The sequence below is a fragment of the Carcharodon carcharias genome, chromosome 9 (genome assembly GCF_017639515.1).
Source record: "Carcharodon carcharias isolate sCarCar2 chromosome 9, sCarCar2.pri, whole genome shotgun sequence".
Taxonomy (NCBI): Eukaryota; Metazoa; Chordata; class Chondrichthyes; order Lamniformes; family Lamnidae; genus Carcharodon; species Carcharodon carcharias.
Genome location: NC_054475.1, coordinates 59304320 through 59329249, shown reverse-complemented (window position 1 = coordinate 59329249; position 24930 = coordinate 59304320). Strand labels below are relative to the sequence as shown.

Genomic DNA, 24930 nt, shown 5'->3' with positions numbered 1-24930 from the left:
TGTACATTGAGTACAATGTATACATTGACTTTGGTGCTGAAAAGGTGGTGTTGTCTTACATGTTGGCTCAATTTATATGCTGCAAGCTGCGATACTCAGTTTAAAACCAGGGCCTGAGTTTTTCAGTTGGCGTGTGCAGGCGGTCCCAACACGCCAATATGTAAAATGACACGCAATGATGTCAGGCGTGCATCCTGATGTCATTGCGATGTCTCGTGATGTTTTGTTTGGCAGGCATGAGCTGGAGTCGGCTGTGTGCCCGCCTATATTTAAACAGTCTATTAATGCCATTAAGGAAGTAATTAAGGTCATTGTTGACGCTGCCTGTCCAACCTTAAGGTTGGCGGGCAGGCAAAAAGACCAAGAGGCCTACACGTTGTTTAGGCAACCTCATCCATGAGCAGGGTGAAGTTTCCCAAAGCTTTCATTAATTAAGTTTTTAAAAATTCTGAAAAGTAAAAATATGTCCCATCTCATGTGACACAGTCACATAAGGGAACATGTTGAAATAAATTTTTGATTCATTTATTTATTTATTTGAAAACCACTTCAATATCCCTGAGGCAACTCTGTGCCTCAGGGAGATTGAAGCGCTCTTTCATGCACACCCCTACCCCCAACCCGCACAGGTAGGACTGAGCGCTATGGCTAATTAGCCCGCCCGCATAAAATGGCATCACGGAGCCGCGATCGGCTCCGCGACCATCCCTACCCGCTCCCGCCCACCGACTGAAAAATTCAGGCCCGGATTCTGTAAGATGAATGATCTCAGTGATGGGGGATTTAGATAAAGGTAATTTCTGTCATTATAACTCCTGATTAGAGTTATTGTTTTATTTCTTTTTGTAACTGGAAGTCTGCCCAATAGAAATCAATGGTTCCCAATTCAGGTTTATAGGAAACATGATCCTCTGGAAATTCCACCTTTCTCTTTCAATGAGTTCTGAATCACAATGTTAAAGATTATTGCCATGGTGATCGCACCTTATACCAACATACAAGACTGAACACGTTAACACTAGCATACCAACTGGCTACGGGGGGCAGTTTGGCTGGGGACAGATGACTATCTTCAATCCAGAAATGTGCTGATTTCCTGTGCCCTCTTTGGTATGACATTTTTCGTCTGCCCTGTCAGGACACAGCACTTGGATATAAAATATTCAGGCATTATTCGAAGAAGAGCAGGGGAGTTCTCCCCATTGTCCTGGCCATTATTTATCCCTCAATTAACACCTAAAACAGATTCAAAAAAATGCTGGAAAAACTCAGCAGGCCTGACAGCATCTATGGACAGAAAGACAGAGTTAACGTTTCGAGTCCATATGACTCTTCTTCAGAGCTCTGAAGAAGAGTCATATGGTAGAACTCTGAAGAAGAGTCACACGGATTCAAAACATTAACTCTGTCTTTCTCTCCACAGATGCTGTCAGGCCTGCCGAGATTTTCCAGCACTTTTTGTTTTTGTTTCAGATTTTCAGCATCCGCAGTATATTATCTTTACCTGAGACAGATTACCTGGTCTTGATCACGGTGCTACATGTGGGAGCTTGCTGTGCACAAATTAATTGTCTCGTTTCCTGCATTACAACAGCAACTACACCTCAAAAGTGCTTCATTGACTGGAGAGCACTCTGGGATATTCTGAGATTGTGAAATGTGATTATGCTATTTAGCTGTGCTATATGGCTGAACCTTTAATGTGGCCAATTTCTTGATGGCCACTGTTCAGGCAAGGAAGTTTCCTAAATAGACAGATCCTGAAGTGAAAGAAAAATGTTTCCTCATTGTGCTGGTAAACAGTCGGGGATTACACATCAGGTGATTTACAGGAGAATGAGTACATTTCAAACCAGTGTCAGCTGATTAAAGTAATTCAACCTTTATCCCGTTGATGTAGTTCCTCCCTCTGACTAACCCCAGCATGCCCATTTAAGGAATACTGTTCTTTATAATCTGAATACGACACAAGGTGCATGTGTATCTTAAGCAGTCACAGTACACTGATATCGGCCTTTCTGCAGTCAAGGGCAAGAGGGCTTATTCTGCACCTATTCGTTGACACAGGTAAGCTTTAGGGATTTAATTTGTTCTGAGGACTTTCTCTGCAGTTTGCACAATTTCTCTAGTGATAGTACGATCTGATGTAGCTCCTTGTCCAGTCAGTAAACCTATGAGTTTTGACCCTGTTTACGCCAATCGATTTACATCAATTGCCACTGCTCATCCCTTTGGTAGCAACTAATGGCTCTTAATTCAAGGGAAATTCTTGAGTACAGCTGACAGTTCAACCACAGAGGATAGGATCATCATCCTTTATGGAACAACACAAGTTCACAATTCCAGGAACAATTCACTGGGTAGTATTCAGCAGTCGGGAATGCTAAAAGAGCAGTCGGTAATGTTGGTTGAGCTCTGTCCTGCCTAGGATGGGGTCTTTCAACTCTCTGTGAGATGGAGATGGATAGTGGGAATGGAGGCTTTAAAACAGAGGAAAAGGGAATGGTGATAGATTCTCATTTTTAAAATTTATTCTTTCATGGGATGTGGGCAGCAATGGCAAGGCCAGCATTTGTTGCCCATCCCTAACTGCCTTTGAACTGAGTGGCTTGCTGGGCCATTTCAGAGTCAACAGCATTACTATCGGTCTGGGGTCACATGTGGGCCAAACCAGGTAAGGGCAGCAGATTCCCTTCCTTAAAGGATATTAGTGAACCAGATTTTTTTTTTGCAAAAACTGATGATAATTTCATGGTCCCTATTACTGAATGGTAGCTTTCAATTCCAGATTTTATTCATTGAATTTAAATTCCACCATCTGCCATGATGGGATTTGAACCTTTATCACCTGAGCTTTTAGATCATTAGCCCAGTGATGTTACCACTGCACCACCATTGCCCCATTCATAAGGGGTAATGGGGCTGGAGGCTTTTTAACAGGGAGAAAGACAGGGGAGCCAGAAGTCAAAACAAGGTGAGGGGCTCGTTCTTTGAAACTGTCAGTGTGATGAACAGCGAGCATTGTTCACCACCACTGACCGCAAAATCCAGGTGATTGTGCACAAACTCTTTCAATCCTTCACAGAAACCTAATTTAGGTTATGAAGAAATCTTTTACTTGAAGAGTGCACAGGATATAAACAGGATAGTGTATGAGTTACCACCAGTGTCAATTTAATGGCCTAGAGTTTTCACCAGGTTACACTAGTTTTATCGGTGAAATGGTCCAAACTAGCACAAAAGGTCCAGGAATTTCAATGGCAAATTAGGTCCAGTACAGGCTGCGCTTCCGTGATCTTTCTCACTTGTTTCATAAACATTACACTGAAACCCACCCCACTGCCAAAAACTGGCCACACCCCTGGACTAAATAAATCACCATGGCGACTTGTTTTCAAGGAGGCTCTTAAAATTAAAATTTTTTTTAGATGCAAGGGCACTAATAAGTACATTTAAAAATCTTTTAAATGTTAAAAATCATTTTAATATGCTACGTAGTTGACTGCAATGCAGAATTTCAACCAGTGGTTCTGGGTAGTTTTTTTAAAGTCGTTTTCAGCTATTTAACATCAGGTTACTCACAGTTGGTGGGCTAGACACTGATTAAAATGCTTATATTTTGTTATAAACCCATTTTTCTTAAACTTCTGCACGTTAACACTCTTAAATATACCAAGGAATATTTTCTAATGCAAGAGGAAAGCTGCCAGATTGGGCTGCTTTATGGAAGATTTTGTTTCTCATTATGCAAATGAGATTGAGCAGAAAGATGTGTAAAAAATCTCTTCTGAAAATTAGTGAAATTACGAGCAGGATGTGGGCTTGGCTGGCTGATTGCCTTAATGCAGAAACTCTACTAATTTAAGTTTTTTCACAATTAGGGTATTTTTTTATAAAGGATCTCTGACACTAAACTAATGGAGTCACTGCCTGAAGCTTCCGTCAATGGCTGCCTTGCTCCCACAGAGAGTGTTCTCAGTATGAACATGAGAGGCTTGAAACCCAGAAGGGTGGTTGAAGTCTATATCAAGCGCAGCTTAAGCCTGAGGGAAGATGGTGCAAGGAATAAGGAGCTGAAGTGGCAATCCCTTCCAGCAAAGATCCCACAAAGAAATATAAACCACAGAGAAGGGCCTGGGCTGACCGTGCCAGCAACGTATGGCAGACTGAGAGAGAGAGAGAGCCAAGCACCTGGAACTCAGACAGCGCCTCCAGTTAGCAACTCTTCAAGTGTTGAACCATGTGCAGTGAAGGAAGCTGGCAGGGGAAGGAGCAAGGATGGGAAAAAAGGGAAAAAGTCTCAAACATTCTTGGGAAAGATTGCCAGTTTCCTGTGGAGAAGGAAAGGTGATGAAAAGAAAGATGAAGGGTGTAAAAGATCAAAGGAGTTTGGTTCTCCGCAGGCAGAACGCCCTTCAGAAGAGAATAGAGAGCAGCTTGACAGCCAGGAGGCACCTGAAGAACTGGCCACTGCTCATAAATCCAAGAGTAAACGGAAAAATAGTCTCCGGAGAGTTTTCTCTTTTAAGAGGAATAATTCTGAAGTTAAAGGGTTTGGATCTGGAGGTCCAGGAGCCAACAAAAGTAAAGCAGTGCGACCCACACGGCTGGACCTCGGAGATGTCTGCAGGCCCAAGCCTGGCAAAACAGGTAGGACATGTTTGAATGGGTTTTCTGCAGGATAAATATTCTGGAGCCTCTTATCCCATTAATCAAATGAACCTTTTTGATAGTTTCTTCTTATAATTTGAAATGTGATTCCTAATAAATCATTCCCTTACCCCTCTTGTGTAAACATTCAGCCTAAGCTCCCCTTTTCCTCCAAATATTGTCATTTATCCCGTGTCCCTTGATCCTCAGGTATTTCACTATAAATGAGAAATTTGACTGATTCAGCATTTTATTAACCCCTTATAATCCTGAAAAGTTGAGTTTGGGAAGAGGGATAGGCCATTCAGCACCTCCAGTCTACCCTGCCATTCAATTCAATCATAGTTGATCTGCCCCTCAAATCAAATTTGCAGAATGTTCCATTAATTCTCTTGCCTGATGAAAATCTGCCTCTCTCGTGAAAGCCCCACTGACACCCCCGCCCCTGCATGTCAACATCTAAGGCCTTTTGGGGGAGAAAGTTCCCGCTAGTTTTCCACTGTCTAAGCTCCAGTATCATTCTAATATTCCAAAATCTTTCCTCATCATTTAAATTTCTGATCCTTTCATCTGATCCTTGTGGCGGTTGTCAACCTTTACCACATCAAGTAATGTTGATAGGTAGTGATGTTCCCAGATCGAGAGCTTGCTGATTGTCATCCAGGACGTGAAGGGATGCCTGTTACAAACCCAGGTCTGCGCTAGATATCCTCTTGGGTTTAGTGGTGTCATTCACCCTCATAAACAGCCGGAGCATTTGAGGGAAACTGAATCGCATTATTCTATAAACCACTTGCATCATCACATCACCCAGGAGGCGTGTGCGGGGTTTAACAATATTATTTCTTGCAAATTGAATCAATATTCATGATTTTCACACATGGACTTTCAAAAGTAGAGCAAACAAATATTTGATGGAACAAAGCCTACTATGAGTCAATTAGTTGTTTATTTTGTATAAAGGTGAATGCAGAAAAACAGCTCTGATTTAACAGAGCACAAAGCACAACATTGCATAGCAATGTAAAATAATGAACACATAATTCATAACAACTTGTATTTATATGGTGCCTTTAACATAATAAAACATCTCAAGGTGCATAAGAAATTAATGAAACAAAATTTGACACTGAGTCACATAGGGGAAAATAGGGAAAATGACAGAAAGCTTGGTCAAAGGAATATCTTAAAAGAGGAGAGAGAGGTAAAAGAGGGGAGAGGGAAGTGGATTCTAGAGCTTGGGACATAGGCATCTTAAGGCACGTTTTCCAATGGTGGAGCATTTAAAGTCAGGGATGATCGAGAGACCTGGATTATATCAGCAAGCTGTGGGGCTTACAGAGACAGGAAGGAACGAGGCCATGGAAGGATTTGAAAATGACGATGAGAATTTTAAAATTGAGGTGTTGCTTGATCAGGAGCCAGTAGATTAGCGAGCACAGGGGTGATAAGTGAACAGTCTGAGTTAGGACACCCAACAGCAGAGTTTTGAATGATCTCAAATTTACGGAAGGTAGAATGTGGGAGGTTGGTCAGGAATGTAGCGTAACAGTCAAGTCTAAACATAACAAAGACGTGGATGAGGGCTCAGCAGAAGGTGAGCTCAAATGAGGGCAATGTAAGGCGATGTTAGAGAAGTGGAATAGGCTCAGAGATATGGTTGGAAACTCATCCCATGGTCAAATATGACAATTAGATTGTGAACCATCTGGCTCTACCACAAACAATTGACCGGAAGAGAGGTGGATTCAATGGCAAGGAAACAAAGTTTGTTATGGGGACCCCAAACAATGGCTTTGGCTATGATTTCAAAAGGAAGTTGGATGGGCTCATGAGGGAAATAAACTTACAGCGAGGAGGATAGAGCAAAGGAATGGAACAGATTGGATTGCTCTACAGAGCATGAGCTCAATGGGGTGATTGGCCTCCTTTTGTGCTAGAATGACTCTATGAGAATGATGTTGGTGAGGTAGAGCTGTGTGGCATCAGCTTCATATGAAAACTTACACTTTGATCTCAGATGATGTTGCCGAGGGGCAGCATGTAGATGAGAAATATGAGGGAGGGGGGCCAAGGAAATATCATTTGGGGACACCAGAGGTAACGGTGTGGGAGCAGGAAGCTAAATTGTTGCAGGTAATTCTGTTGCTACAGTTAGATAAATAAGAATAGAATCAGGAGAGTAAAGACCCACCTGACTGGGTGACAATGGAGGAGGATGGTATGGTCAACTCTGTCAAAAGCTGCAGACAGGTCGAGAAGGATGAAGAGGGCAAGTTCCCCTTTGTCACAGTTACACAGGATGTCATTTATGATTTTGATAAGAGCCATTTTGGTACTGTAGCAGGGACGGAAAGCTGATTGGAGGCTTTTAAACATCAAGTTCCAGGAAAGATGGGCATGGATTTGGGACTTGACAACATGCTCAAAGAGTTTGGAGAGGCAAGGGAAGTTGGAGTTGGGATGGTACTTTGCAAGGACAGAGGGGTCAAGGGTTTATTTTTTGAGGAACGAGGTGATAACAGAAGATTTGATAGAGAGGGAGACAGTACCTGAGGAGGGAGAATTGTTAATAATGTTGGCTAACATGGGAGCCAGGAAGGGAAGTTGAGTGATCAGCAACTTATTGGAGGTGAGTCTCAAGGACAAGATGAGTCCAGAGGGCACATGGCGGGAGACAAGGGAGAAACTAGAGAAAGATGCAAGTTCAGGACTAGGGCAGAGGGCAACATTAGAGGAAATTTGGCCAGATGCACTAGGAGAAGAGAGGCAGCTGATCAAAATGTCTTGAATTTAGTAACAAAGCAATTCACAAACTCCTCACAGTTGTTGTTAGAGGTGAAACTGGACAAGACAGGGAAGGGGAGTTTAAGAAGACAATTTGCAGCGGAGAACAAATGTCAAGGATTATGACTGCATTCCAAGATAATCCTAGAATAGTGAACAGATTTTGCAGATGAGAGCAGGACATGTGAACATGCAAATTAGGAGCAGGAGTAGGACATTTGACCCCTCAATCATGGTCAGCCATTTGATAAGATCACGGCTGATGTGACTGTGGCTGCAACTTTGCTTTCCTGCCTGCCTATATTCCCTTTGATTCTTGATTGACAAGGGAGTCAATCTCACTCAGCCTTAAAAACATTCAATGACTCTGCCTCCACCCTCTCTGGGAAGAGAATTCCACAGGCTAACGACATTCTGAGAGAAAAAAAATATTTTTTCCTCATCTCAGTCTTAAATGGGAGATTCCTTATTTTTAAACTGTGTCCCCTAGCTCTAGTCTCTCCCATGAGGGGAAACATTGAGTGGAATCTTGTTGAGGTGTCAGGAGCCTCACTTACCAGCTGGACATCCAGTGAGAGACATACGATGCCTTTTTTCAGGAAGTCCTGCCGAACTACATATCACTGACGAGCCTTTTTCTGGAATCAAGACCCCAGGGGCAGAAGTCTCATCCACCCAGAGCTGGTAGCCAATCAGAGACCAGAAGCTTTTGTGCTCAATGGTGCCACTGGGGAGGCAGGGGCTGCTACTGGTAGGACAGGCACTGGAGTCCAGGATCATGGATTGACCAAGATCACAGGTAAATAATGTGGAAGTGGGGGGTGGGGGGCAGGTTTCACGGTATGGGTGTTGCAGGGAGATGGGTGCATGGGTATTGACAGCAAGGGCAGGGGGTTGGCTGTCAGCGGGCCCTCACTTCCCGATGTTCAGTCCCTCGATCAGGCACTTCGATCGAGGGAGACCCACCCCAGGCCCGGGAATGACAAGCTGGCCACATGGTTTTGGCTGCTGTTTACACCACATGGAGGCTCGCCTGCTGCTGGGTTAATACCAGCGATGGTGAGGCCCTTAGGTGATCATCAATTGGTGACAGGGAGGGAAAGTCGATCATGGGCCTTCCCACCTAGAACTTAATTCTGTGGGAGCGGGAAGGTGGCTGTGTTCTGCTATGTTACATGCTCTTCCTGCCTCCAAGCTCACCTCCAACGAGAGCACATGATTCTGCCCATCCTCTCAGCATCCAACCTGTCAAGTCCCCTCAGGATCTTATATTTTGAGGAGTATTGTTTTAAAGAATGTAAAGTAATTTATGATCTGGAATACATTGCTGCTACCTCAAAGGGCAGTGGAAGCAAATTAACATTTACATATAAGAACAGGGGGCACAACTTTAAAACAACTTTAGACTGAATTATATCTTCTTACAAGCTCCCCCCAACAATTTACCAAAAACGACTGTTGTGCTTGGCTCTATACCTAAGATCAAAGAGCCTACATAAAACCCTTTGCCAATTGCCTGCAGATGCAGATGGACTGGCTGGCAGCAATGTGCAGCTGCCAAGTGCATTGTATATGTGAAGTAAAGGGTTAACATCAAGAGTACGTGATACTGATGTAACTATTGATATAACTGTGATGCAATGTCATATAACTAAGAGACTGCGATCTGATGGGAAGCAGAAGTACAGCCTAGTGTAGTGTACTGAAATGTATAAAGATCTGTAAATAAACAAGAATGGTTTTGATAGATAACGATCTATGGTGTCATTCTTAGGGTAATAGGCAAATTCTAAAGAAACCCCATCTAGATCCCAAACTCAAGACAAAACATGGTAGTATCAGGTGGTTCTGTTGACTGTCTATATGCATAATCCGAAACATGGTGGCAGCTGACAGACCCAGAAAAACTCCTAGAGAGGACTGCAGACCTGAGGGACCTCTGAAATCTTGGAAAAAGACAGGAAGGAAAATTGAAGACCCACCTGAGAACAGAGCATCATGGGTGCCACAGATGAATGCAGACACAAAGACCTGACGCTCAGACAGCAGTGAGTACAGATCACAGTTAAACAGCCAAAATACTGAAGCAGAAACAGATCAGAGCTTAGGGTAAGCATGGAGTCAACATTGCCACTCGCAGCATCGTTTCAAAGTGCTGAAGGCTCACAACAAGTCCAACACTGGGAAAATTGGAGGAGGAGATTCTCCAGATATAGAACAGATTCATATTTGCATGAGGAGGAACAGAAGGATCAGGTCAGTACTTCGCTCTATGCCATAGGAGCTGTTGCAGATGATATTATTGCAATCACCGTGTCAATGAGGCTTCGAGCTCAAAAGAGGACGTCCTCCAGGCATTCAATTTGTACTTAAGCGTTCAAAAAAATTTAATCATTTAGTGAGCAAAATTTAATAAGAGGCAAAAACTGAGTGTGTTCATGGGCTCATTTATAAACAACATGTGCAGATTCACAGAGAATAGTGCCTATGGGATCCTCTGAGATAAGTTAATATGCAATCATATAGTGGTTGAGGTCTTAGATTAAACCCTTTCACACCTTTTGCAAATGAGGGAAAAGTTAACTCTCACAAAGTCAGTACAAGTAGTGTCACAGACTGAACTTAGGAAGCTAAACAGAGCGGTTGTTCGTGGAGAAAGGGATGTCCCTTGGAGAAAAATAAGGGACACCATTCAATATGTCAGACAAAAAAAGAGAAAGGAGTGAAGAAAAAAGATGCGAAATTGGGATCAAGCGCGCCAACCAACATCTTCAGATGATCTCAGTGTGGTGGGAAAACCCTACACAAGTGGGAAGAATGCCCAGCAGGGGGAGCTGAGTGCCACAACTATGGAAAGTTCAGACAATTTAAAATAGTCTGCAGATCCAAAGTTCCTATAACTCATAGGAAGAAAGGGATAACAATGAAACCAAGTAAAATCCAAGAAGTGAAAGAGCCACAGAAAAAAACAAATAACCTTCTTAGAAGTTAATGAAACAGGGAATAATTATTGGAGCATTAAATTAGAAATTGATAATCACCACACAGAATTCAAGATAGATACTGGGGCAGGTGTTTCGGTGTTATCTGGTTAAGTTAAATGGCTTAAAAATATCATGTTATAGCATTCTCCATCCAGTTACAAGGTCCAGGAGGGACTAAAAGTAATAGGCCAACACTTAGCAAGATTAAGGTACAAGGATAAAGAAATTGGGGAACCCCGGTATTTGATAAAGAACCAGGAGTCAGCACTGCTGCAGAAAAGCATGCTTGCAGCTGAGGTTCATTTATAAGGTTGAAATTGCTGATGAGCAGTCCAGTGAGGTGGGAAGCAGGAGCACAGCCTTGTGTAGAGTGCTGAGATGTATAAAGATCTGTAAGTAGACAAGAATGGTTTTTACTGATAATGGTCTATGACAGCATTCTTAGGATAATGGGCAGACCCTAAAGAAACCCCATCTGGACCCCGAACCCAAGATGAAACAATACATACAGAATGTTTGAATCTGATACTCATTTGCCTTGCTGAATGGGCAAAGTGGGTTATTGATTGGACACGGCTTGTAAACAAATTGGGCTTCTTTTTAAATCTCTCCATAGGGCAGATGTGTTTCCGTCCAAGGGGTTGATAGCAGGACATGTAAACGATTACTGTTCCATTGCCCTGTCAAGGACAGAAATGGTCCTAACATTAATTCCCATTTCCCGGGGCAGACAAAGAGCTGCCGACCCCCCTGAGGATTTAAAGATTAATCTCCTTAATCGCAGGAACAGTGTTTGTAGAAAAAAACAAAATCACAGGGGCACGTAAAAATATTTTACATTTTCCATTGATTAGATTGCTTTATTGGTTACATTGGGGCCAGAGGGGTCAGACAGTGGCAGGAGTTGGGGGGCTAGGGCTTCCGCCTTCCCTCAGCCTTCCCTCCACAGGCTGCACCGCCAGCATTTATCACTAATAAACTTCCCGCTCCACTGATCCAGTCCTAAAATCCCCCCATCTCCCCACCTCTGTGTCCAGGGAGGTGGGAAGCCGAGGCGGGGTGCAGTGATTAGATCTGTCCCTGTGCCAGCCACCGGTGTTAGTCAATGTGTTTGTAACACCTCCAGCAAATGCAAAGAGGCTCTCTCCGGCCTTTAAAAGTGGCTTGTGGGTTTACTTACATGTTCTTTTCAAAATAAAATGAAAGTCAGTGTTTCAGAGTTTGTCTAATCACATTAACTGCCAGAGTGTTGGGGGAAGTAAAGGCTTTTTCTGAGTATAAAGAATTGGTGCAAAGTTTTATGTGGAAAAATAAATTATCCTTTCCTTCTTACCATTATTATTTGAAATGTATTTGACACAGATTTTACTAGAATTGGGGATAGTGGGGAAGGGCTAAGGGGGGTTGTTGAATAAGGGGCCCAGAAACAGGAGAAGCATCAAAGCCCATGATTTCTCTCCTGGGCATGGAACCAGCATGGGAATTTTGGTGGCCAGCAGCTTAATTAGGAATAGGATTGAGGGAGTTGGAGCTTCTTTACTCTGTTGCAAATCTGAAAGCTCTGTCCCTTGCCTCCTTCACCAATATGTGCAACAAGAAGGAATATCTGCTCAAGGACTTGTTGTTGCTAAGATTGAGACCATCCAATTGCCTGCCTCTGCTGCATCCCTCCTTTTCCCCAACCCAGCAGTCCAAATACACTGTCCTTTCCTACATACCTATTCATCTTAACTGAGTTAAACAAGATAATTTCTCTTCCCTGGGCTCTGGCCCAATAATCTTTGCTGTCAGGGCCGGATTTTCACCGTGAAGGGAGAAAGCTCAAGTTGGGAAATCTTCCAACTTGGCAGAATCATCTCCATGGAAACAGCCCCTGCACACATGATTTTCACCCCAGGGGGACCCATCTTCATCTCCATGCTGCCTCATATCTCCATGCCACCTCCATAGCCACTCATTCAGTCTCCACTATGGGCAGATCTCAGGAGCCATGTGGAGGTAAAAAAAATAAGCTCCTAACAATCTAATAGAGCTCATACACTCTTGAAAAAATGATCTCAAGAAACTTATTCAAAGATTTTAAATCCCTCAAATGGTCACTCTGTTATATTTTCAAACTTGTATTCAGTAACCACATCAAAAACAGATAATCCTTTAATAACCTCTTAAAACTGTCTATCAAAATGTGAACTCAACCTCCCCCCACCATTGTGATAAGTAGTTCTGGACCTTTTGAAACTCAGCCAAACATTCATAAAAGACTTTACTGTAACAACAGCCCTTGGTAAATGCCAACAATGAAGCCTCTTGAAACTACAGGAACAGATGGTATTATTAAGCCACACCAGATGGCCTGTTAATCAGTACACTCCAGCAGAGGGTATTTCTTTATGCTAACTGGCTGCAGCTTATTTTTTCATGTTTAAAAGACTGGGGATTTAGATAACTTCAGGTCATGACACTTAAACAGAACTTATGTGCCCTTCAAGAGTGTTCATGTCTGTTCCATAAATTTGTGACTCCCACACTGTGGGTTAAGATATTTGGAAAGTGGGGTCTGTTTGAACTCAGCACTAATTTCAAATGGCCTTGCTGAGTTTAAGTTTTCCACCTGTGTGATAGTTTCCCTCTTGGCCTAAAATGAGATCTATCGGAAATTAGGGTGGGACTTATGCATCCGGGTCTTGTCCACCATATTTAAAGGCTTCTGGAGTCTGAGTCTAGCCCTTGCCCTACCTCTAACCCTTGGTATTCAGAAACCTGACTGTCAGTGTTAATGTGGGTGATCTCTCACTGCTCACAGCCAGAAGGAGAAACACTTCCCAGCACAAAGAGTGCAAGGTGTTTATCAATTAGGCAAACAAGTTAATAAATTGCTTATTATTTACATTCTTTTGAGGAAAGAACATGAAAGAAAGCTCATTAACATTTCAACTATCTTTAGACTCAGATCCAATGTTTTTATCTTGTGTGGCTACGCTGGGGACTGAACCACGACATATAAAGGAACTGTTTCACTGAGTTTGTGGAAAAGTGTACATGAATTCCTGAAGGGTGGCAATGCTGATTTGTGAAGCTTCTAATGGAGCCACTCATTGACAGTCGCATAGTTAATGGCAACAAAGTGCCTTCTGACAAGTTTGGAGACCCATCTTGGTGGGATCAAATCAAGTTTAAGATTTGATAGAAATGTGTTGATGTGGGTGGATCTTTTTAATAAAATTAAATCCATCCCAAAGTTCTGCTCTAAAAGCCAACCGTGCAGAGTCCAGTTATTCACGTTCACCACTAAAGTATTTGCTTTATGATGTGAGAAGGCACAGATGAGAATTACTGAGTAAACATGCTGCATAATCTTTAAATAAGGTTTTGCATCCATGTCTGTAAGAGATTAATATCAGTAATCTTAAAGGCAGCAGGAATCCTGACCTGCCCTGCAACTTCTAATCCTGTTTCTCAAAGTGTTTTCTGACAAATGGAAAGCCACTTTGAAACCAAAGTGTGACTTTGTGTGTTCCAGACCTAGAATCCGAGCATCTGTACGAGCAGGTGTCCGAGGAAGTGGATCGGATTGTTCGGACAGTGGAGTCCAATGAAGGAAATGAGAATACCCTGAATGGAAGAAACTTGGTGGAAGAACCAGAAACAGATGGGCCAAGAGAATCTGGTGAATGCATGATGTATCATCATAACTGAAATGAGCTAGTGGACAAACTGAACTCCTGGCTTGTACTCACTGAATTCATTCACCTGAGTAAACATCTTGGAGAAAGGCATCCTCTAACCCCCTTTTAGAACGGAATCGTAAGCAGGTCCTATATAAATGGGGTCACAATTCAGTTATACAAAGCATTCCCAGACAGACTGCCCAGTTATCTAATTGTCTTCTGATTATGGCAGTAACACAAACAAAGTTGTTGAAAATGTAGACTGCTGGTCAGTTTTGTGTATTGACCGCTCTCCTGTTGGAGGCACTTCCTTAAAATGCACCCGGCTGAAACTCCGTATTAATTCTAATCTTGTTATTTAAAGTCACATAAAAATTGAATGGATTCACTAATGACAGTGCAACATTACCATCAGTCTGTTGTGGCTTGGTTGGTAATGCTTTTGCCTTTGAGTCATATGGTTTTGGGTTCAAATCCCACTCCAGGACTTGCATACAAATACCAAGGCTGACACTCCAGTGCACTAATAAGGGAGTGCTACACTGTCAGAATTGCCATCATTTGAATGAAATGTTAAACCAAAGCCTCATCTGTCTGCTTGTGTGGATGTAGAAGATCCTGTGACACTATCTTGAAGAAGAGTAGGGGAGATATCCCCAGTGTCTTTGGGGGAGATGGTGGCACAGTGGTAATGTCACTTGGTTGGTAATCCTGCACTGGAGGCAAGGGTTCAAATCCCACCATGGCAGCTGGTGGAATTTAAATTGAATTAATCTGGAATTGAAAAGCTAGCCTGTGACTATGAAATGATTGTTGTAGAAACCCATTTGTTTCACTAATTCCCTTAAAGGAAGAAAATCTACCATGCTTACCTGGTCTGGCCTACATGTGACTCCAAATGCACAGCAATGTGGTTGACTCTTAACTGCCCTCTGAAATTGTGACATGTCACTCAGTTCAAGGGCAATTAGGGATGGGCAAGACTGCGCACATTCCATGAAAGACTAAATAGAAAAATATATTTATCCCTCAATCAACATCAGTAAAACAAATTATGTGAACATAATCACATTGCTGTTTACAGGAGCTTGCTGTGGGCTGCATCTCCTACAGTAAAAGTGGGAGTATACTTCAAAAGTACTTCATTAGTTGAGATGTCAGGTGGTCATGAAAAGTGTTATATTAATGCAAGTTTTCTTTTTCACCATGCATTAAGACAGTGTAAATGGGACCCTGGAGCAGCGAGTGCCTAGCCCTAGATTGAGATGAAAACTTTAGTGATCTGTTTAAACAATTCCTGGTTGAGATCTGTGACCACCTCTGTCAATTGGGTATCCATGTGAAATTGATTTAGATGTCCAAAATTGGTCTAAGATTATTTGTTGTTTTTGTTTTCTGGGAATTGTCTCCTCTCTCTTGAAGATTTACACTTTATGCAGGAGTTTGCTTCCATGGCTATTGTTTGTCCTCAGATAGTTCATCAAAGTCAGCCTTGATCATCAATGTCAGAACCCATTAGGTCACCATAATACAATGCCCCTCCTCTCATCTCCCACTCCAGTGCTCACACATGCCCACTTCAGTAGTGTCTACTGATTGGTCAAACCCCAGGGCTCTGAGTCCAATTGTACTTCTCTAGTGCTCCTGCCATTGAGATCAGCTAATAGAAGTCATTTGGAATTGAGCCTGTAGTCAATGTCATGGCTCACTTATTCTTGAGGCACTGGAGAGTGATAAGGAAGGCTTCTGTAAACAGGAATAAACCTACCACACTCCCAATCTCCAGTCCTTGCCAATATATAATCAATATGACCGGCCTCCGTCCTACATGAAGTGGTTCAAAGTAATCTCCAGGCCCAGATGAAATGTATCCCAGGCTGTGAGTGAGGCAAGGGAGGAGACAGCAGGGGTGCTGGCAATAATTTTCAATACCTCTCTGGCCACAGGAGAGGTGCCAGAGGACTGGAGGACATCCAATGTGGTACCGTTATTCAAGAAGGAAGGAAGGGATAAACCAGGGAACCACAGGCCAATCAGTCTGACCTCAGTGGTGGGGAAACTATTAGAAGCAATTCTAAGGGACAGAATTAATCTACACTTGGAGAGGCAGGGATTAATCAAGGACAGTCAGCATGGTGTTATTAAGGGGAGATCATGTCTGACCAATTTGATTGAATTTTTCAACGAGGTGACCAGGTGTGTAGATGCATTTGGCGTAGTATACTTGGACTTCAACAAGGCTTTTGATAAGGTCCTACATGGGAGACTGATGATGAAAGTAAGAGCCCATGGGATCCAAGGCAGTTTGGCAAATTGTATCCAGAATAGGCTGAGTGGCAGGAAGCAGAGGGTGATGGTCAAGGGGTGTTTTTGTGACTGGATGCCTGTGTCCAGTGGGGTTCCACAGGGATTGGTGTTGGGTCCCTTGCTGTTTGTGGTTTATATAAACAATTTAGACTTGAAGGTAGGAGGGTTGATCAGTAAGTTCGCGGATGACACGAAAATTGGTGGGGTGGTAAATAGTGAGGAGGATAGCCTTAAATTACAGGAGGATTTAGACGGGCTGATCGGATGGGCTGATCAGTGGCAAATGGAATTTAATCCGGATAAGTATGAGGTGATGCACTTGGGCAGGACAAACAAGGCACGGGAATACACACTGAATGGTAGGACCCTGGGAAGTAACAAGAATCAGAGGGACTTTGGTGTGAATGTCCACTGGTCCCTTAAGGTAGCGGGACAGGTAGATAAGGTGGTTAAGAAGGCTTTTGGCATACTTGCCTTTATTAGCCGAGGCATAGAATATAAGAGCAGGGAGGTTATACTGGAACTGTATAATACGCTGGTTAGGCCACAGCTAGATTATTGCATGCAGTTTTGGAATCCGCATTACAGGAAGGATGTGATTGCACAAGAGAGAGTGCAGAGGAGATTTACCAGGATGTTGCCTGGGCTGGAGAGTTTTAGTTATGAGGAGAGATTGGATAGACTGGGGTTATTTTCCCTGGAGCAGAGGAGATTGAGGGGGAATATGATTGAAATGTATAAAATTATGAGGGTCATAGATAGGGTAGACAGGAAGGAACTTTTCCCCTTGATGGAGGGATCAATAACCAGGGGGCATAGATTTAAGGTAAGGGGCAGGAGGTTTAGAGGGAATGTGAGAAAGAATTTTTTCACCCAGAGGGTGGTGGAAATCTGTAACTCACTGTCTGAAAGGGTGGTAGAGGTAGAAACCCTTATAACATTTAAGAAGTATTTGGATGTGCACTTGTGATGTCATGGCATAAAAGGCTATGGGCCTAGTGCTGGAAAATTAGATTAGAATAGTTAGGTACTTGTTTGACCGGCACAGGCTCGATGTAGACCTCTATGACTCTACATACAGATGGTTTCTGACAGCGAAATGGCAGAAATATTAATAATTACTGTGCTTTAGTATTTATCAGAGAGATAGATCAGATGGGCATGAACATCAGAAGGTGAGATTAGAAATTATATAACTGCAAATAAAAAGAAAAAAAATAAAATAAACTAATCAAACTCAAAGAGGATAAAACCCCTGCTCTGGATGGATTGAATCAGTGTATTTTAAAAGAATTTACTGAAGACATAGCAGAGGCATTACTAGACATATTTAAGAACCCTGTTAGGGATCTGTAGTGTCAGAGGACTGAGCGATAACTAACGTTATTCCTATCGTTAGGAAGGGAGATAGAACATGTCCAGGAAGCTGCAGGCCCCTGATCTAATATTGCTGGTCTGAAGAATAATCCCTACTGAAGGAAAACAAAGAAAAACATCCTAAAACCAAAAGTATAATAGAGTGGAGCCGGTTAGTTCAGTTGGCTAAGAGTGCAAAGTAATGCTAACAGTGTGGGTTCAATCCTTGTACCGGCTGAGGTGGTTCTTGAGGCCTACCCCTTGCTGTGCCCCAGAGTTATATCATGGCATAAGCCATGCTTAACAGCCTTTGGTGGACTCCGGCACAGGGTGAAAGTAGTGAAACACTCTGCACTGCTAATCCACTGCAGCTGCCAAGCTACCCTGAGCTCTTGGATCCTCCTTTTCTCTAGGTTCATTTGAAAGTAATTGAGAGATTGGGGGTAGTAGTATACACTCTTCCTCCACTACAACCAGTTTCCTTAGTGTAGGTTTATCCATAAAAAGTATGGCAAATGAAGTCATTTAACTTGAACAATAAGTCTACATGGATTTCAAAAGGGAGGGTTTCACTTGGCCAGCTTCTTTGAATTTTTTGAAGAGGTAATAGTGGACAAGGGTAATATAGTCGATGTCATTTATCTAGATTTCCAAAGGGCCTTCAACAAGGTGCCAGTAAGATCAGATCACGTGGAGTCAGGGGACAAGTAGCAGAATGGAAAGGTAGCTGCCCCAAGTCAGAAAGAAGAGAGAAGGGGTAAAGGGCAGCTACTTAGAGTGGAAATTTGGAGTTCCACAAGAATCAGTGCTGGGACTACTTTTGTTCACAATTTATATTAATGATTTAGACTATTTGCAATTGACACCAAATTGAGGAGGACAGTAAATACTGAGGACTGCACTAAATTATAGCTCAGTATTTTTTTTATTTTTTCATAGGACGTGTGTTGTTGGCAAGGCCAGCACTTGTTGCCCATCTCTAATTACCCTTGAACTAAGTGGCTTGTGAGGCCATTTCAGAGGGCAGCTAAGTAACAATCAGATTACTGTGGGTGTGGAGGCCAGACCAGGAAAGGATGGCAGATTTCCTTCCCTAAAGGGCTTTAGTTAACCAGATGGGTTTTTATGACAATCAATGATAGTTTCATGGTCACTATTACTGAGACTAGCTTTCAATTCCAGATATATTAATTGAATTTAGATTCCAGTAGCTGTGACAATGGGATTTGAAGACATGCCTTCAGAGCAACAGCCTGGACCTTTGGATTACTAGTCCAGTGACATTACCAGCGTGCCATATTATACCAGTGACCACAGCTGTACTTCATTGACTGTAAAGAGGTTTGAAATGTCCTGAGATTATGAAAGGTGCTACATAATTGCAAGTCTTTTTTCTTTACTGTGTCATTACGTTTATCAGATTCTAAGTATCACCAGGAAAGCAAGCTGTGTAATCAATATTCTCGGCTAACATTTCAATCTTTGGTACTTTCTTGCTCCAGGAGATTTAATCTTTCACAGCCTTTAAATGAGAGCATTTATAAAGAGAGAATGAGAAGCTCTGAGATTGGGAAACTTTTCCATTTATTATTGGTTGGCCTGGCCCAGAAAACAGATACGGCTTTTTGATTTAGTTCTAATCTCTACACTGGATTCATCCTAGATGGTATTAATGACACCCTGCTTTATCTTCCCAACAGTGGACAACTCTATTTACAAAATTATTGAAATACTCCAAAAAGTTGGCGATGACGTTGATACAGAGGTAAGATATATGAATTTTTGTTCATTTTATTAATTTGGGCATCACTGGCAAGGCTGGCATTTATTGTGGAGCCCTAGTTTTCTTTGAGAAACTACTGAAGAGCCACCTTCTTGAACCGCTGCTGTCCATGTGGTGAAGGTACTTCCACAGTGCTGTTAGGAAAGGAGTTCCAGCACTTTTGATCAGTGATAATGAAGAAATGACGATATATTTCCAAGTCAGGATGATGTGTGATTTGGAGGTGATGGTGCTCCAATGCACTTGATGTCCTTGTCTATCTCAGTAGCGGAGCTCATGAGACTGGGAGCTACTGTTGAAGAAGCTTTCCATCAATATTGACCTGATACACAGAAACTAATGAACCCTGGAGGATTCCTGGGTTGAAAGGATATTTTACCTCAAAGTTTTGAAGTTAGTGAAATGTTTACATAGGCAGTTCCCAATTTCAAATTGGATGTGAGGAACTTGGGGAGGAAAATTATACAAAAATGTGACAATGTCCCAGCAACAAGAAGTAAAATAATTGACAGGAAATGTGTGCAGCAACCTGACTTTTAGTAAGTAATGGATATATATGTTTGAGATATATATCTATAACAGGACAAATATTCATATTTGCACCCAATCTTTTGATGCACATATAATTCAATAATGACTTGGTTTTCATTAGCTTATTAAAACTTAGATTGTACACTAACTGATAACTTCAGTTTTAGTCACTGCTTGAATTGCATCATCTTAGATTACCAGATATATTGACTTAGCAGCAATTGGAAAGAATTTGCAAAGCCTGAGTTTGTTGTACTGGTTCCTGATTTCAGTTCTCATTTGTCTCTGGCAGCTCCAAGGAGATTCATTGCTTTCCACCTTCTTCAAAGACATCAGCTACAATTCCTTCAAAGAACTGGCAGACCAATACATCGAACATGAAGTGAGGAGCAAGGTGACGCAAGAGAACCCTGACTTTGTCAAGTTTGCTTTTACACTTGATTTTACTGCGAAGGTAGCGGGGATCTGTGACCATCAGGTCAAACGAATTACTGGCTTCGGGAGCCAGTATCTCCAGGAGACATGTTGGCAGCTGCCCAGTTTCAGTGAGCAGGTGGGTGCTAACTTCATCTTGTACAGCCAGCAATCTGGAAGCATGGGTGAGGGGGAGTAAATTCAGAGTTGCCAAGGTGATATCCAAAAGCTTGTAATATATTCAGCATGAAAGTACATAGAATTCTCAATCGTTTTGTAGTACTGAACCTGAATATTGCTGAAAAAGGAGACATGCTGTCGAAGTTTATCGTCTTGCACTCATTGGGACAATTTGCAAGAATACTAAATGTAAGGGGAACAACAATTTATACTTCATGAGAAGAGAGTGCTGATTGGTTGTCAATTGGACTCTGACTGGTGGACACTTTGCCATGGAGAATGCACCAGTTATCAGTTCAGTTAACTGAATTTAAATGGCCAGCTTCCTCTGTAAACTGCGTATACATGAAACAGGCCCCACGTCCATTCCTGCCCTTGTGAAAATGAGATGAGCCCCTTGATCATGGTGAAAATCTGGGCCATACTCTCAATTATTAGCCCAGTAACCACATAACATAGCATAACTACCATACCCATTTTGTGTAATCTATCTTTTCAGCAAGAAACAGCAAACAACATAGAGAAAATTCCAAGTCCAGATTGAAGACGGAAGTTGAGTGGATGATTAATTTTCCTGCTGAGGATGGCTACCATCTCCTGAAACTGTAGAATGGCACAGACTGAAAACTAACTTCTGTTGACACTCCTTACAGTGGATTGACTCAGCACTATTGGTTTGGACACAATCATCAGTCTTTTGCTGTGATGACGGGAAGTGGGATCACCAGTCAGTTGAGAAACTGACTGTAAGATGTGCTGCAGCTACCACCATTACTTAAACTAGTTAAATATCCACGACCACTCACCCTCCAAACTACTTCCCGAAGTTGAGGAGAACCTGTGAACAGATTATCAGATTATGTGTTAAGTCCCTGTGATAGACAATGTGACATTGCTGAGGCCAGGTAGACACCAGCTGCAGAATTGACTATGTATTTGCTCTGAGAATAACGCTTGGACTGTTTAGAAGGGGTCAGTAGTTGGGAATCTTCCCACCAGCCCTGACCAGAGAATGGGTTGAGTTGCAGATTGTGCCTGTAGTTTCATATCCCATCTTCAGCACATGCTGTCTTCTAGAGGCAGTCTGTAGCTGGATGCTTACTTTAAAATATGGCCCTGTAGCGTTTATGGTGGGTTGCCTGTATGTTCACAGGATCTGCTGAACCATTCTCGTTTTACTGATAGCTGCCCTGTTCCCGTAACCAGCTATCAACCCACATAACAGGGAGATATCTGAACAGCCTGCTATCTGTGCAGCCAGTAGAATGGGAGGGTTCATTTAAGCTGTGACACTATTCTGGAGCAGGTGGTACCCCATATCACATGGTTTACAAAAGCATAGCAAGCTGCTGAATGTGGAACTGGTCCCTGAGCCAGCAGACTTGATCATGGTTCCATATTCAGTCAATTGCCATACAGTGGCAATTTCTATTACAAGTACTGTTTCTTATTGTGTTTGTGTATTGGGAGGAGGGCGAGTTATCTGAGGATGTTTGATATTCTGTGATGTCTTTATGTTGGGTTATTTATTGTGTTTAGAGGTACTTTTATCCATTTTTTCATGGAATGTAGGCATCGCTGGCAAGGCCAGAATTTGTTGCCCATCCCTAATTGCACTTGAACAGAATGGCTTGTTGGACAGTTAAGAGCCAATCACATTGCTGTGGGTCTGGAGGCACATGTAGGCCAGAGCAGGTAAAGATGGCAGATTTCCTTCCCTAAAGGGCATTAATGAACCAGGTGGGTTTTTACACCAATCAATAATAGTTTCATGGTCACTATTACTGAGACTAGCTTTCAATTCCAAATTTATTAACTGAATTTAAATTCCACCAGCTGCCGTGGTGGGATTTCAAGCATGAGACTGGGCCTCTGGGTTACTAGTCCAGTGACATTACCACTGCACCATCTCCCCTACTGAAGGGTGATGTTCATGGAGTAGAGAGAGATGCTGGGAATGGCAGTGTGCTTGTTCTATTTGAAGTGAACAGACAGGGCTCCTGTGCTGGGGTCATGGGTGAACATGGGTGAGGAAAGAAATTGCGGTAGACGGGATTTAGAGCCAGATTGGAATTGTAACTGGGGTTTAGAGATTGTAAGAAGCCTTTGTGAGAAAGTACATGGGGTTTCTGAAGAGAAGTTCTCTTCAAATATGTGTATATTTAATTAAAAGTAGGTGGAACTATATTTGTTATTGAGCACTGATATCAGGACATTTTACTCCTGTTGAATCAAATAAAATTTTAAAGATTGAAATAACAAATCAAGTTCAGATAGTTATTGTCCACATCAAAAACAATCTTTCATCTCACTGCTAACATGACAGGGCAGTTAGAGTGGAAACACAATGAAGTCTTCTCCACCGATGCTGCCAGACCTGCTGAGTTTTTCCAGGTAATTCTGTTTTTATTTAAGTTCTAACAGGGATTGGTTGTGACCTGCTGCTCAGGGTAAACTTGTGAAACAGGACTGCAGCAGTGGATCCTCAATACACACCATTTCAAAATGTAGGAATTCAGTTTAGGGGCACCCCCCATAGCATCCACAAGGCTGATACAGGAGGAGGGACATATGGACACCTGGGGCTAGATTATCATTCTTGTGTCAGGACCCCAATGCCCGGATTATTTCCAGGGTCCTGACCCCATGCCCTGTCTTTGTCGCTGATGCAACACCGTTTTAACATGCAATCTTCTAATTGGCTGGAGCTGAGGTCAATGCCCAATAGCACAATTCCAGGAGGCAACGTTCAAAGGCAGATGACAGCCATGACTGGGCTTGCTGTTGCCTTGCAGATTGGAGCAGGCGGGAGATCAGATGGTCAGCAGCCTTATGATGCAGGCAAGTGGCAAATCGTGAATGAAAAGTTACAGGCTCGCTCTGTGTGAATAATTTTGTTCTGCCGAACAATTTCATTCAGCAGAAACATCATTTAATTACTCCTGAAAGCTGTGCACTGACATACTCCAGACTGCACGCTTTTCCCGATCTGCAATTTCAAAATCTCCTTCTGGCCTATCCATGCCCATTACCAAGGAGATTAACAGGCTGTTGTTTTGGAGGTGAGCGGATTACTGACGCCCCCTCATTACCCTTGTTTTGAAAATAGCATGGGTCTGAAAGGCTGACACGCTGTTTATAAAGTGCCCACACTTGACCTTGTCTCCATGAGCCCCTGGTTTGTGCTGAGTCCCAACCTGGTGAGCACTGTACAAAAGGCCCTGCTTTAGACAGGGAAGTGCGTTGTTATCACTTCCCCTGCTGCAAGTTCACACCTACAGGGGAAGGATTTTACAATCTCAGCCAAAGGGTTTGCAGGTAGAGGGAGGGGACCTGTAAAATTCCTGGGTAGCTTTCCCGCCCGCCCTGACCTGTGTGCAATTTTAGAGTTACCTAGGTTGGCCTTGCCTCAATTAAGTGTTTAAGTGAACAATTAGTGCCCACGTAGGGGCCGTTCCCACCCAGCCTCAAAATGGCTGGAGGAGTTCTGGAGCAAGGACGAAGTTCGGAACTGATCCTCTGACGTCAGTGCCCAGTACATGAATAATGATCCCTACATGGTCAAGTTATTTTTGCTTTCTCTCTACGTGGTGATGGAACCATTGCTAATCCTGGCCAATGTTTACCTCTCAACAAACACCAAAAAAAGATTTTCTGCTCATCTATGTCATTGTTGTTTGTGGGATTTTGCTGTGTGCTAATTGGCTGTGGTGTGTCCTTACGTTAAGTATTTAATTGGCTGTGAAGTGAATTGGCATGTCCTGAGGTTGCTCGGTGAATACTGGCAATTTCAATCTTTGCCAAGATGTGTTCCAGCAGGAAAAGAAACTTCTCCAGGCGCCAGGTTCACTAAATCAGATACTCCCTGGGCCTTGTAGAGGCCCAGTGCATATGTAGCTATAGGCTGAGTGGAAAGGTTGTGACTCAGAATGCTATCAGATCTATGATTATTCCAGGGCTATCAATTATCTGTATTGCATCCCCACCGACAATCTGGGCTGGCACTGCCCTCAGCTTGCTCCTTAAATGGATACCTCATGGGATTCAGTTACTATTCCAAGATATACTACACTAAGGAAGTAACTGAGGCCTTGATTCACCATGCGCCCAAAAAACAGAACATCCAGAAGGAGGCCACTGCTTTTCCACATGGCTGACTTTCTAAGTACAGGCGATCATTGACAGTTCACATGTAACCTTCATATTCTTACCACCAGATAAATGGGAGGAGTATAGGGGTGGAAATTGACCTTGGTCCATTTTCAGGCCC

General features: G+C 42.7%; 1 protein-coding gene across 7 annotated transcripts in view; it reads left to right on the top strand.

Annotated features, from left to right (window-relative positions):
• LOC121281942 (apoptosis facilitator Bcl-2-like protein 14) overlaps positions 1–22427 on the top strand; it is a 93099-nt gene extending 70672 nt beyond the window's left edge. For 4 of the 7 annotated variants that reach the window (XM_041195172.1, XM_041195176.1, XM_041195174.1 and 1 more), the window contains 5 exons: positions 3882–4650; positions 13942–14088; positions 19453–19517; positions 20359–20619; positions 21160–22427. In XM_041195172.1, the coding sequence (XP_041051106.1) occupies positions 3918–4650; positions 13942–14088; positions 19453–19517; positions 20359–20619; positions 21160–21204 (1251 nt within the window). In that variant the 5' untranslated portion in view covers positions 3882–3917 and the 3' untranslated portion in view covers positions 21205–22427. Of the gene's footprint in view, positions 1–1693; positions 2068–3881; positions 4651–13941; positions 14089–19452; positions 19518–20358; positions 20620–21159 lie in introns of those variants that run through there. The other 3 variants (XM_041195178.1, XM_041195173.1, XM_041195179.1) reach the window with 3 other exon arrangements.
• Positions 22428–24930: the final 2503 nt, after the last annotated feature.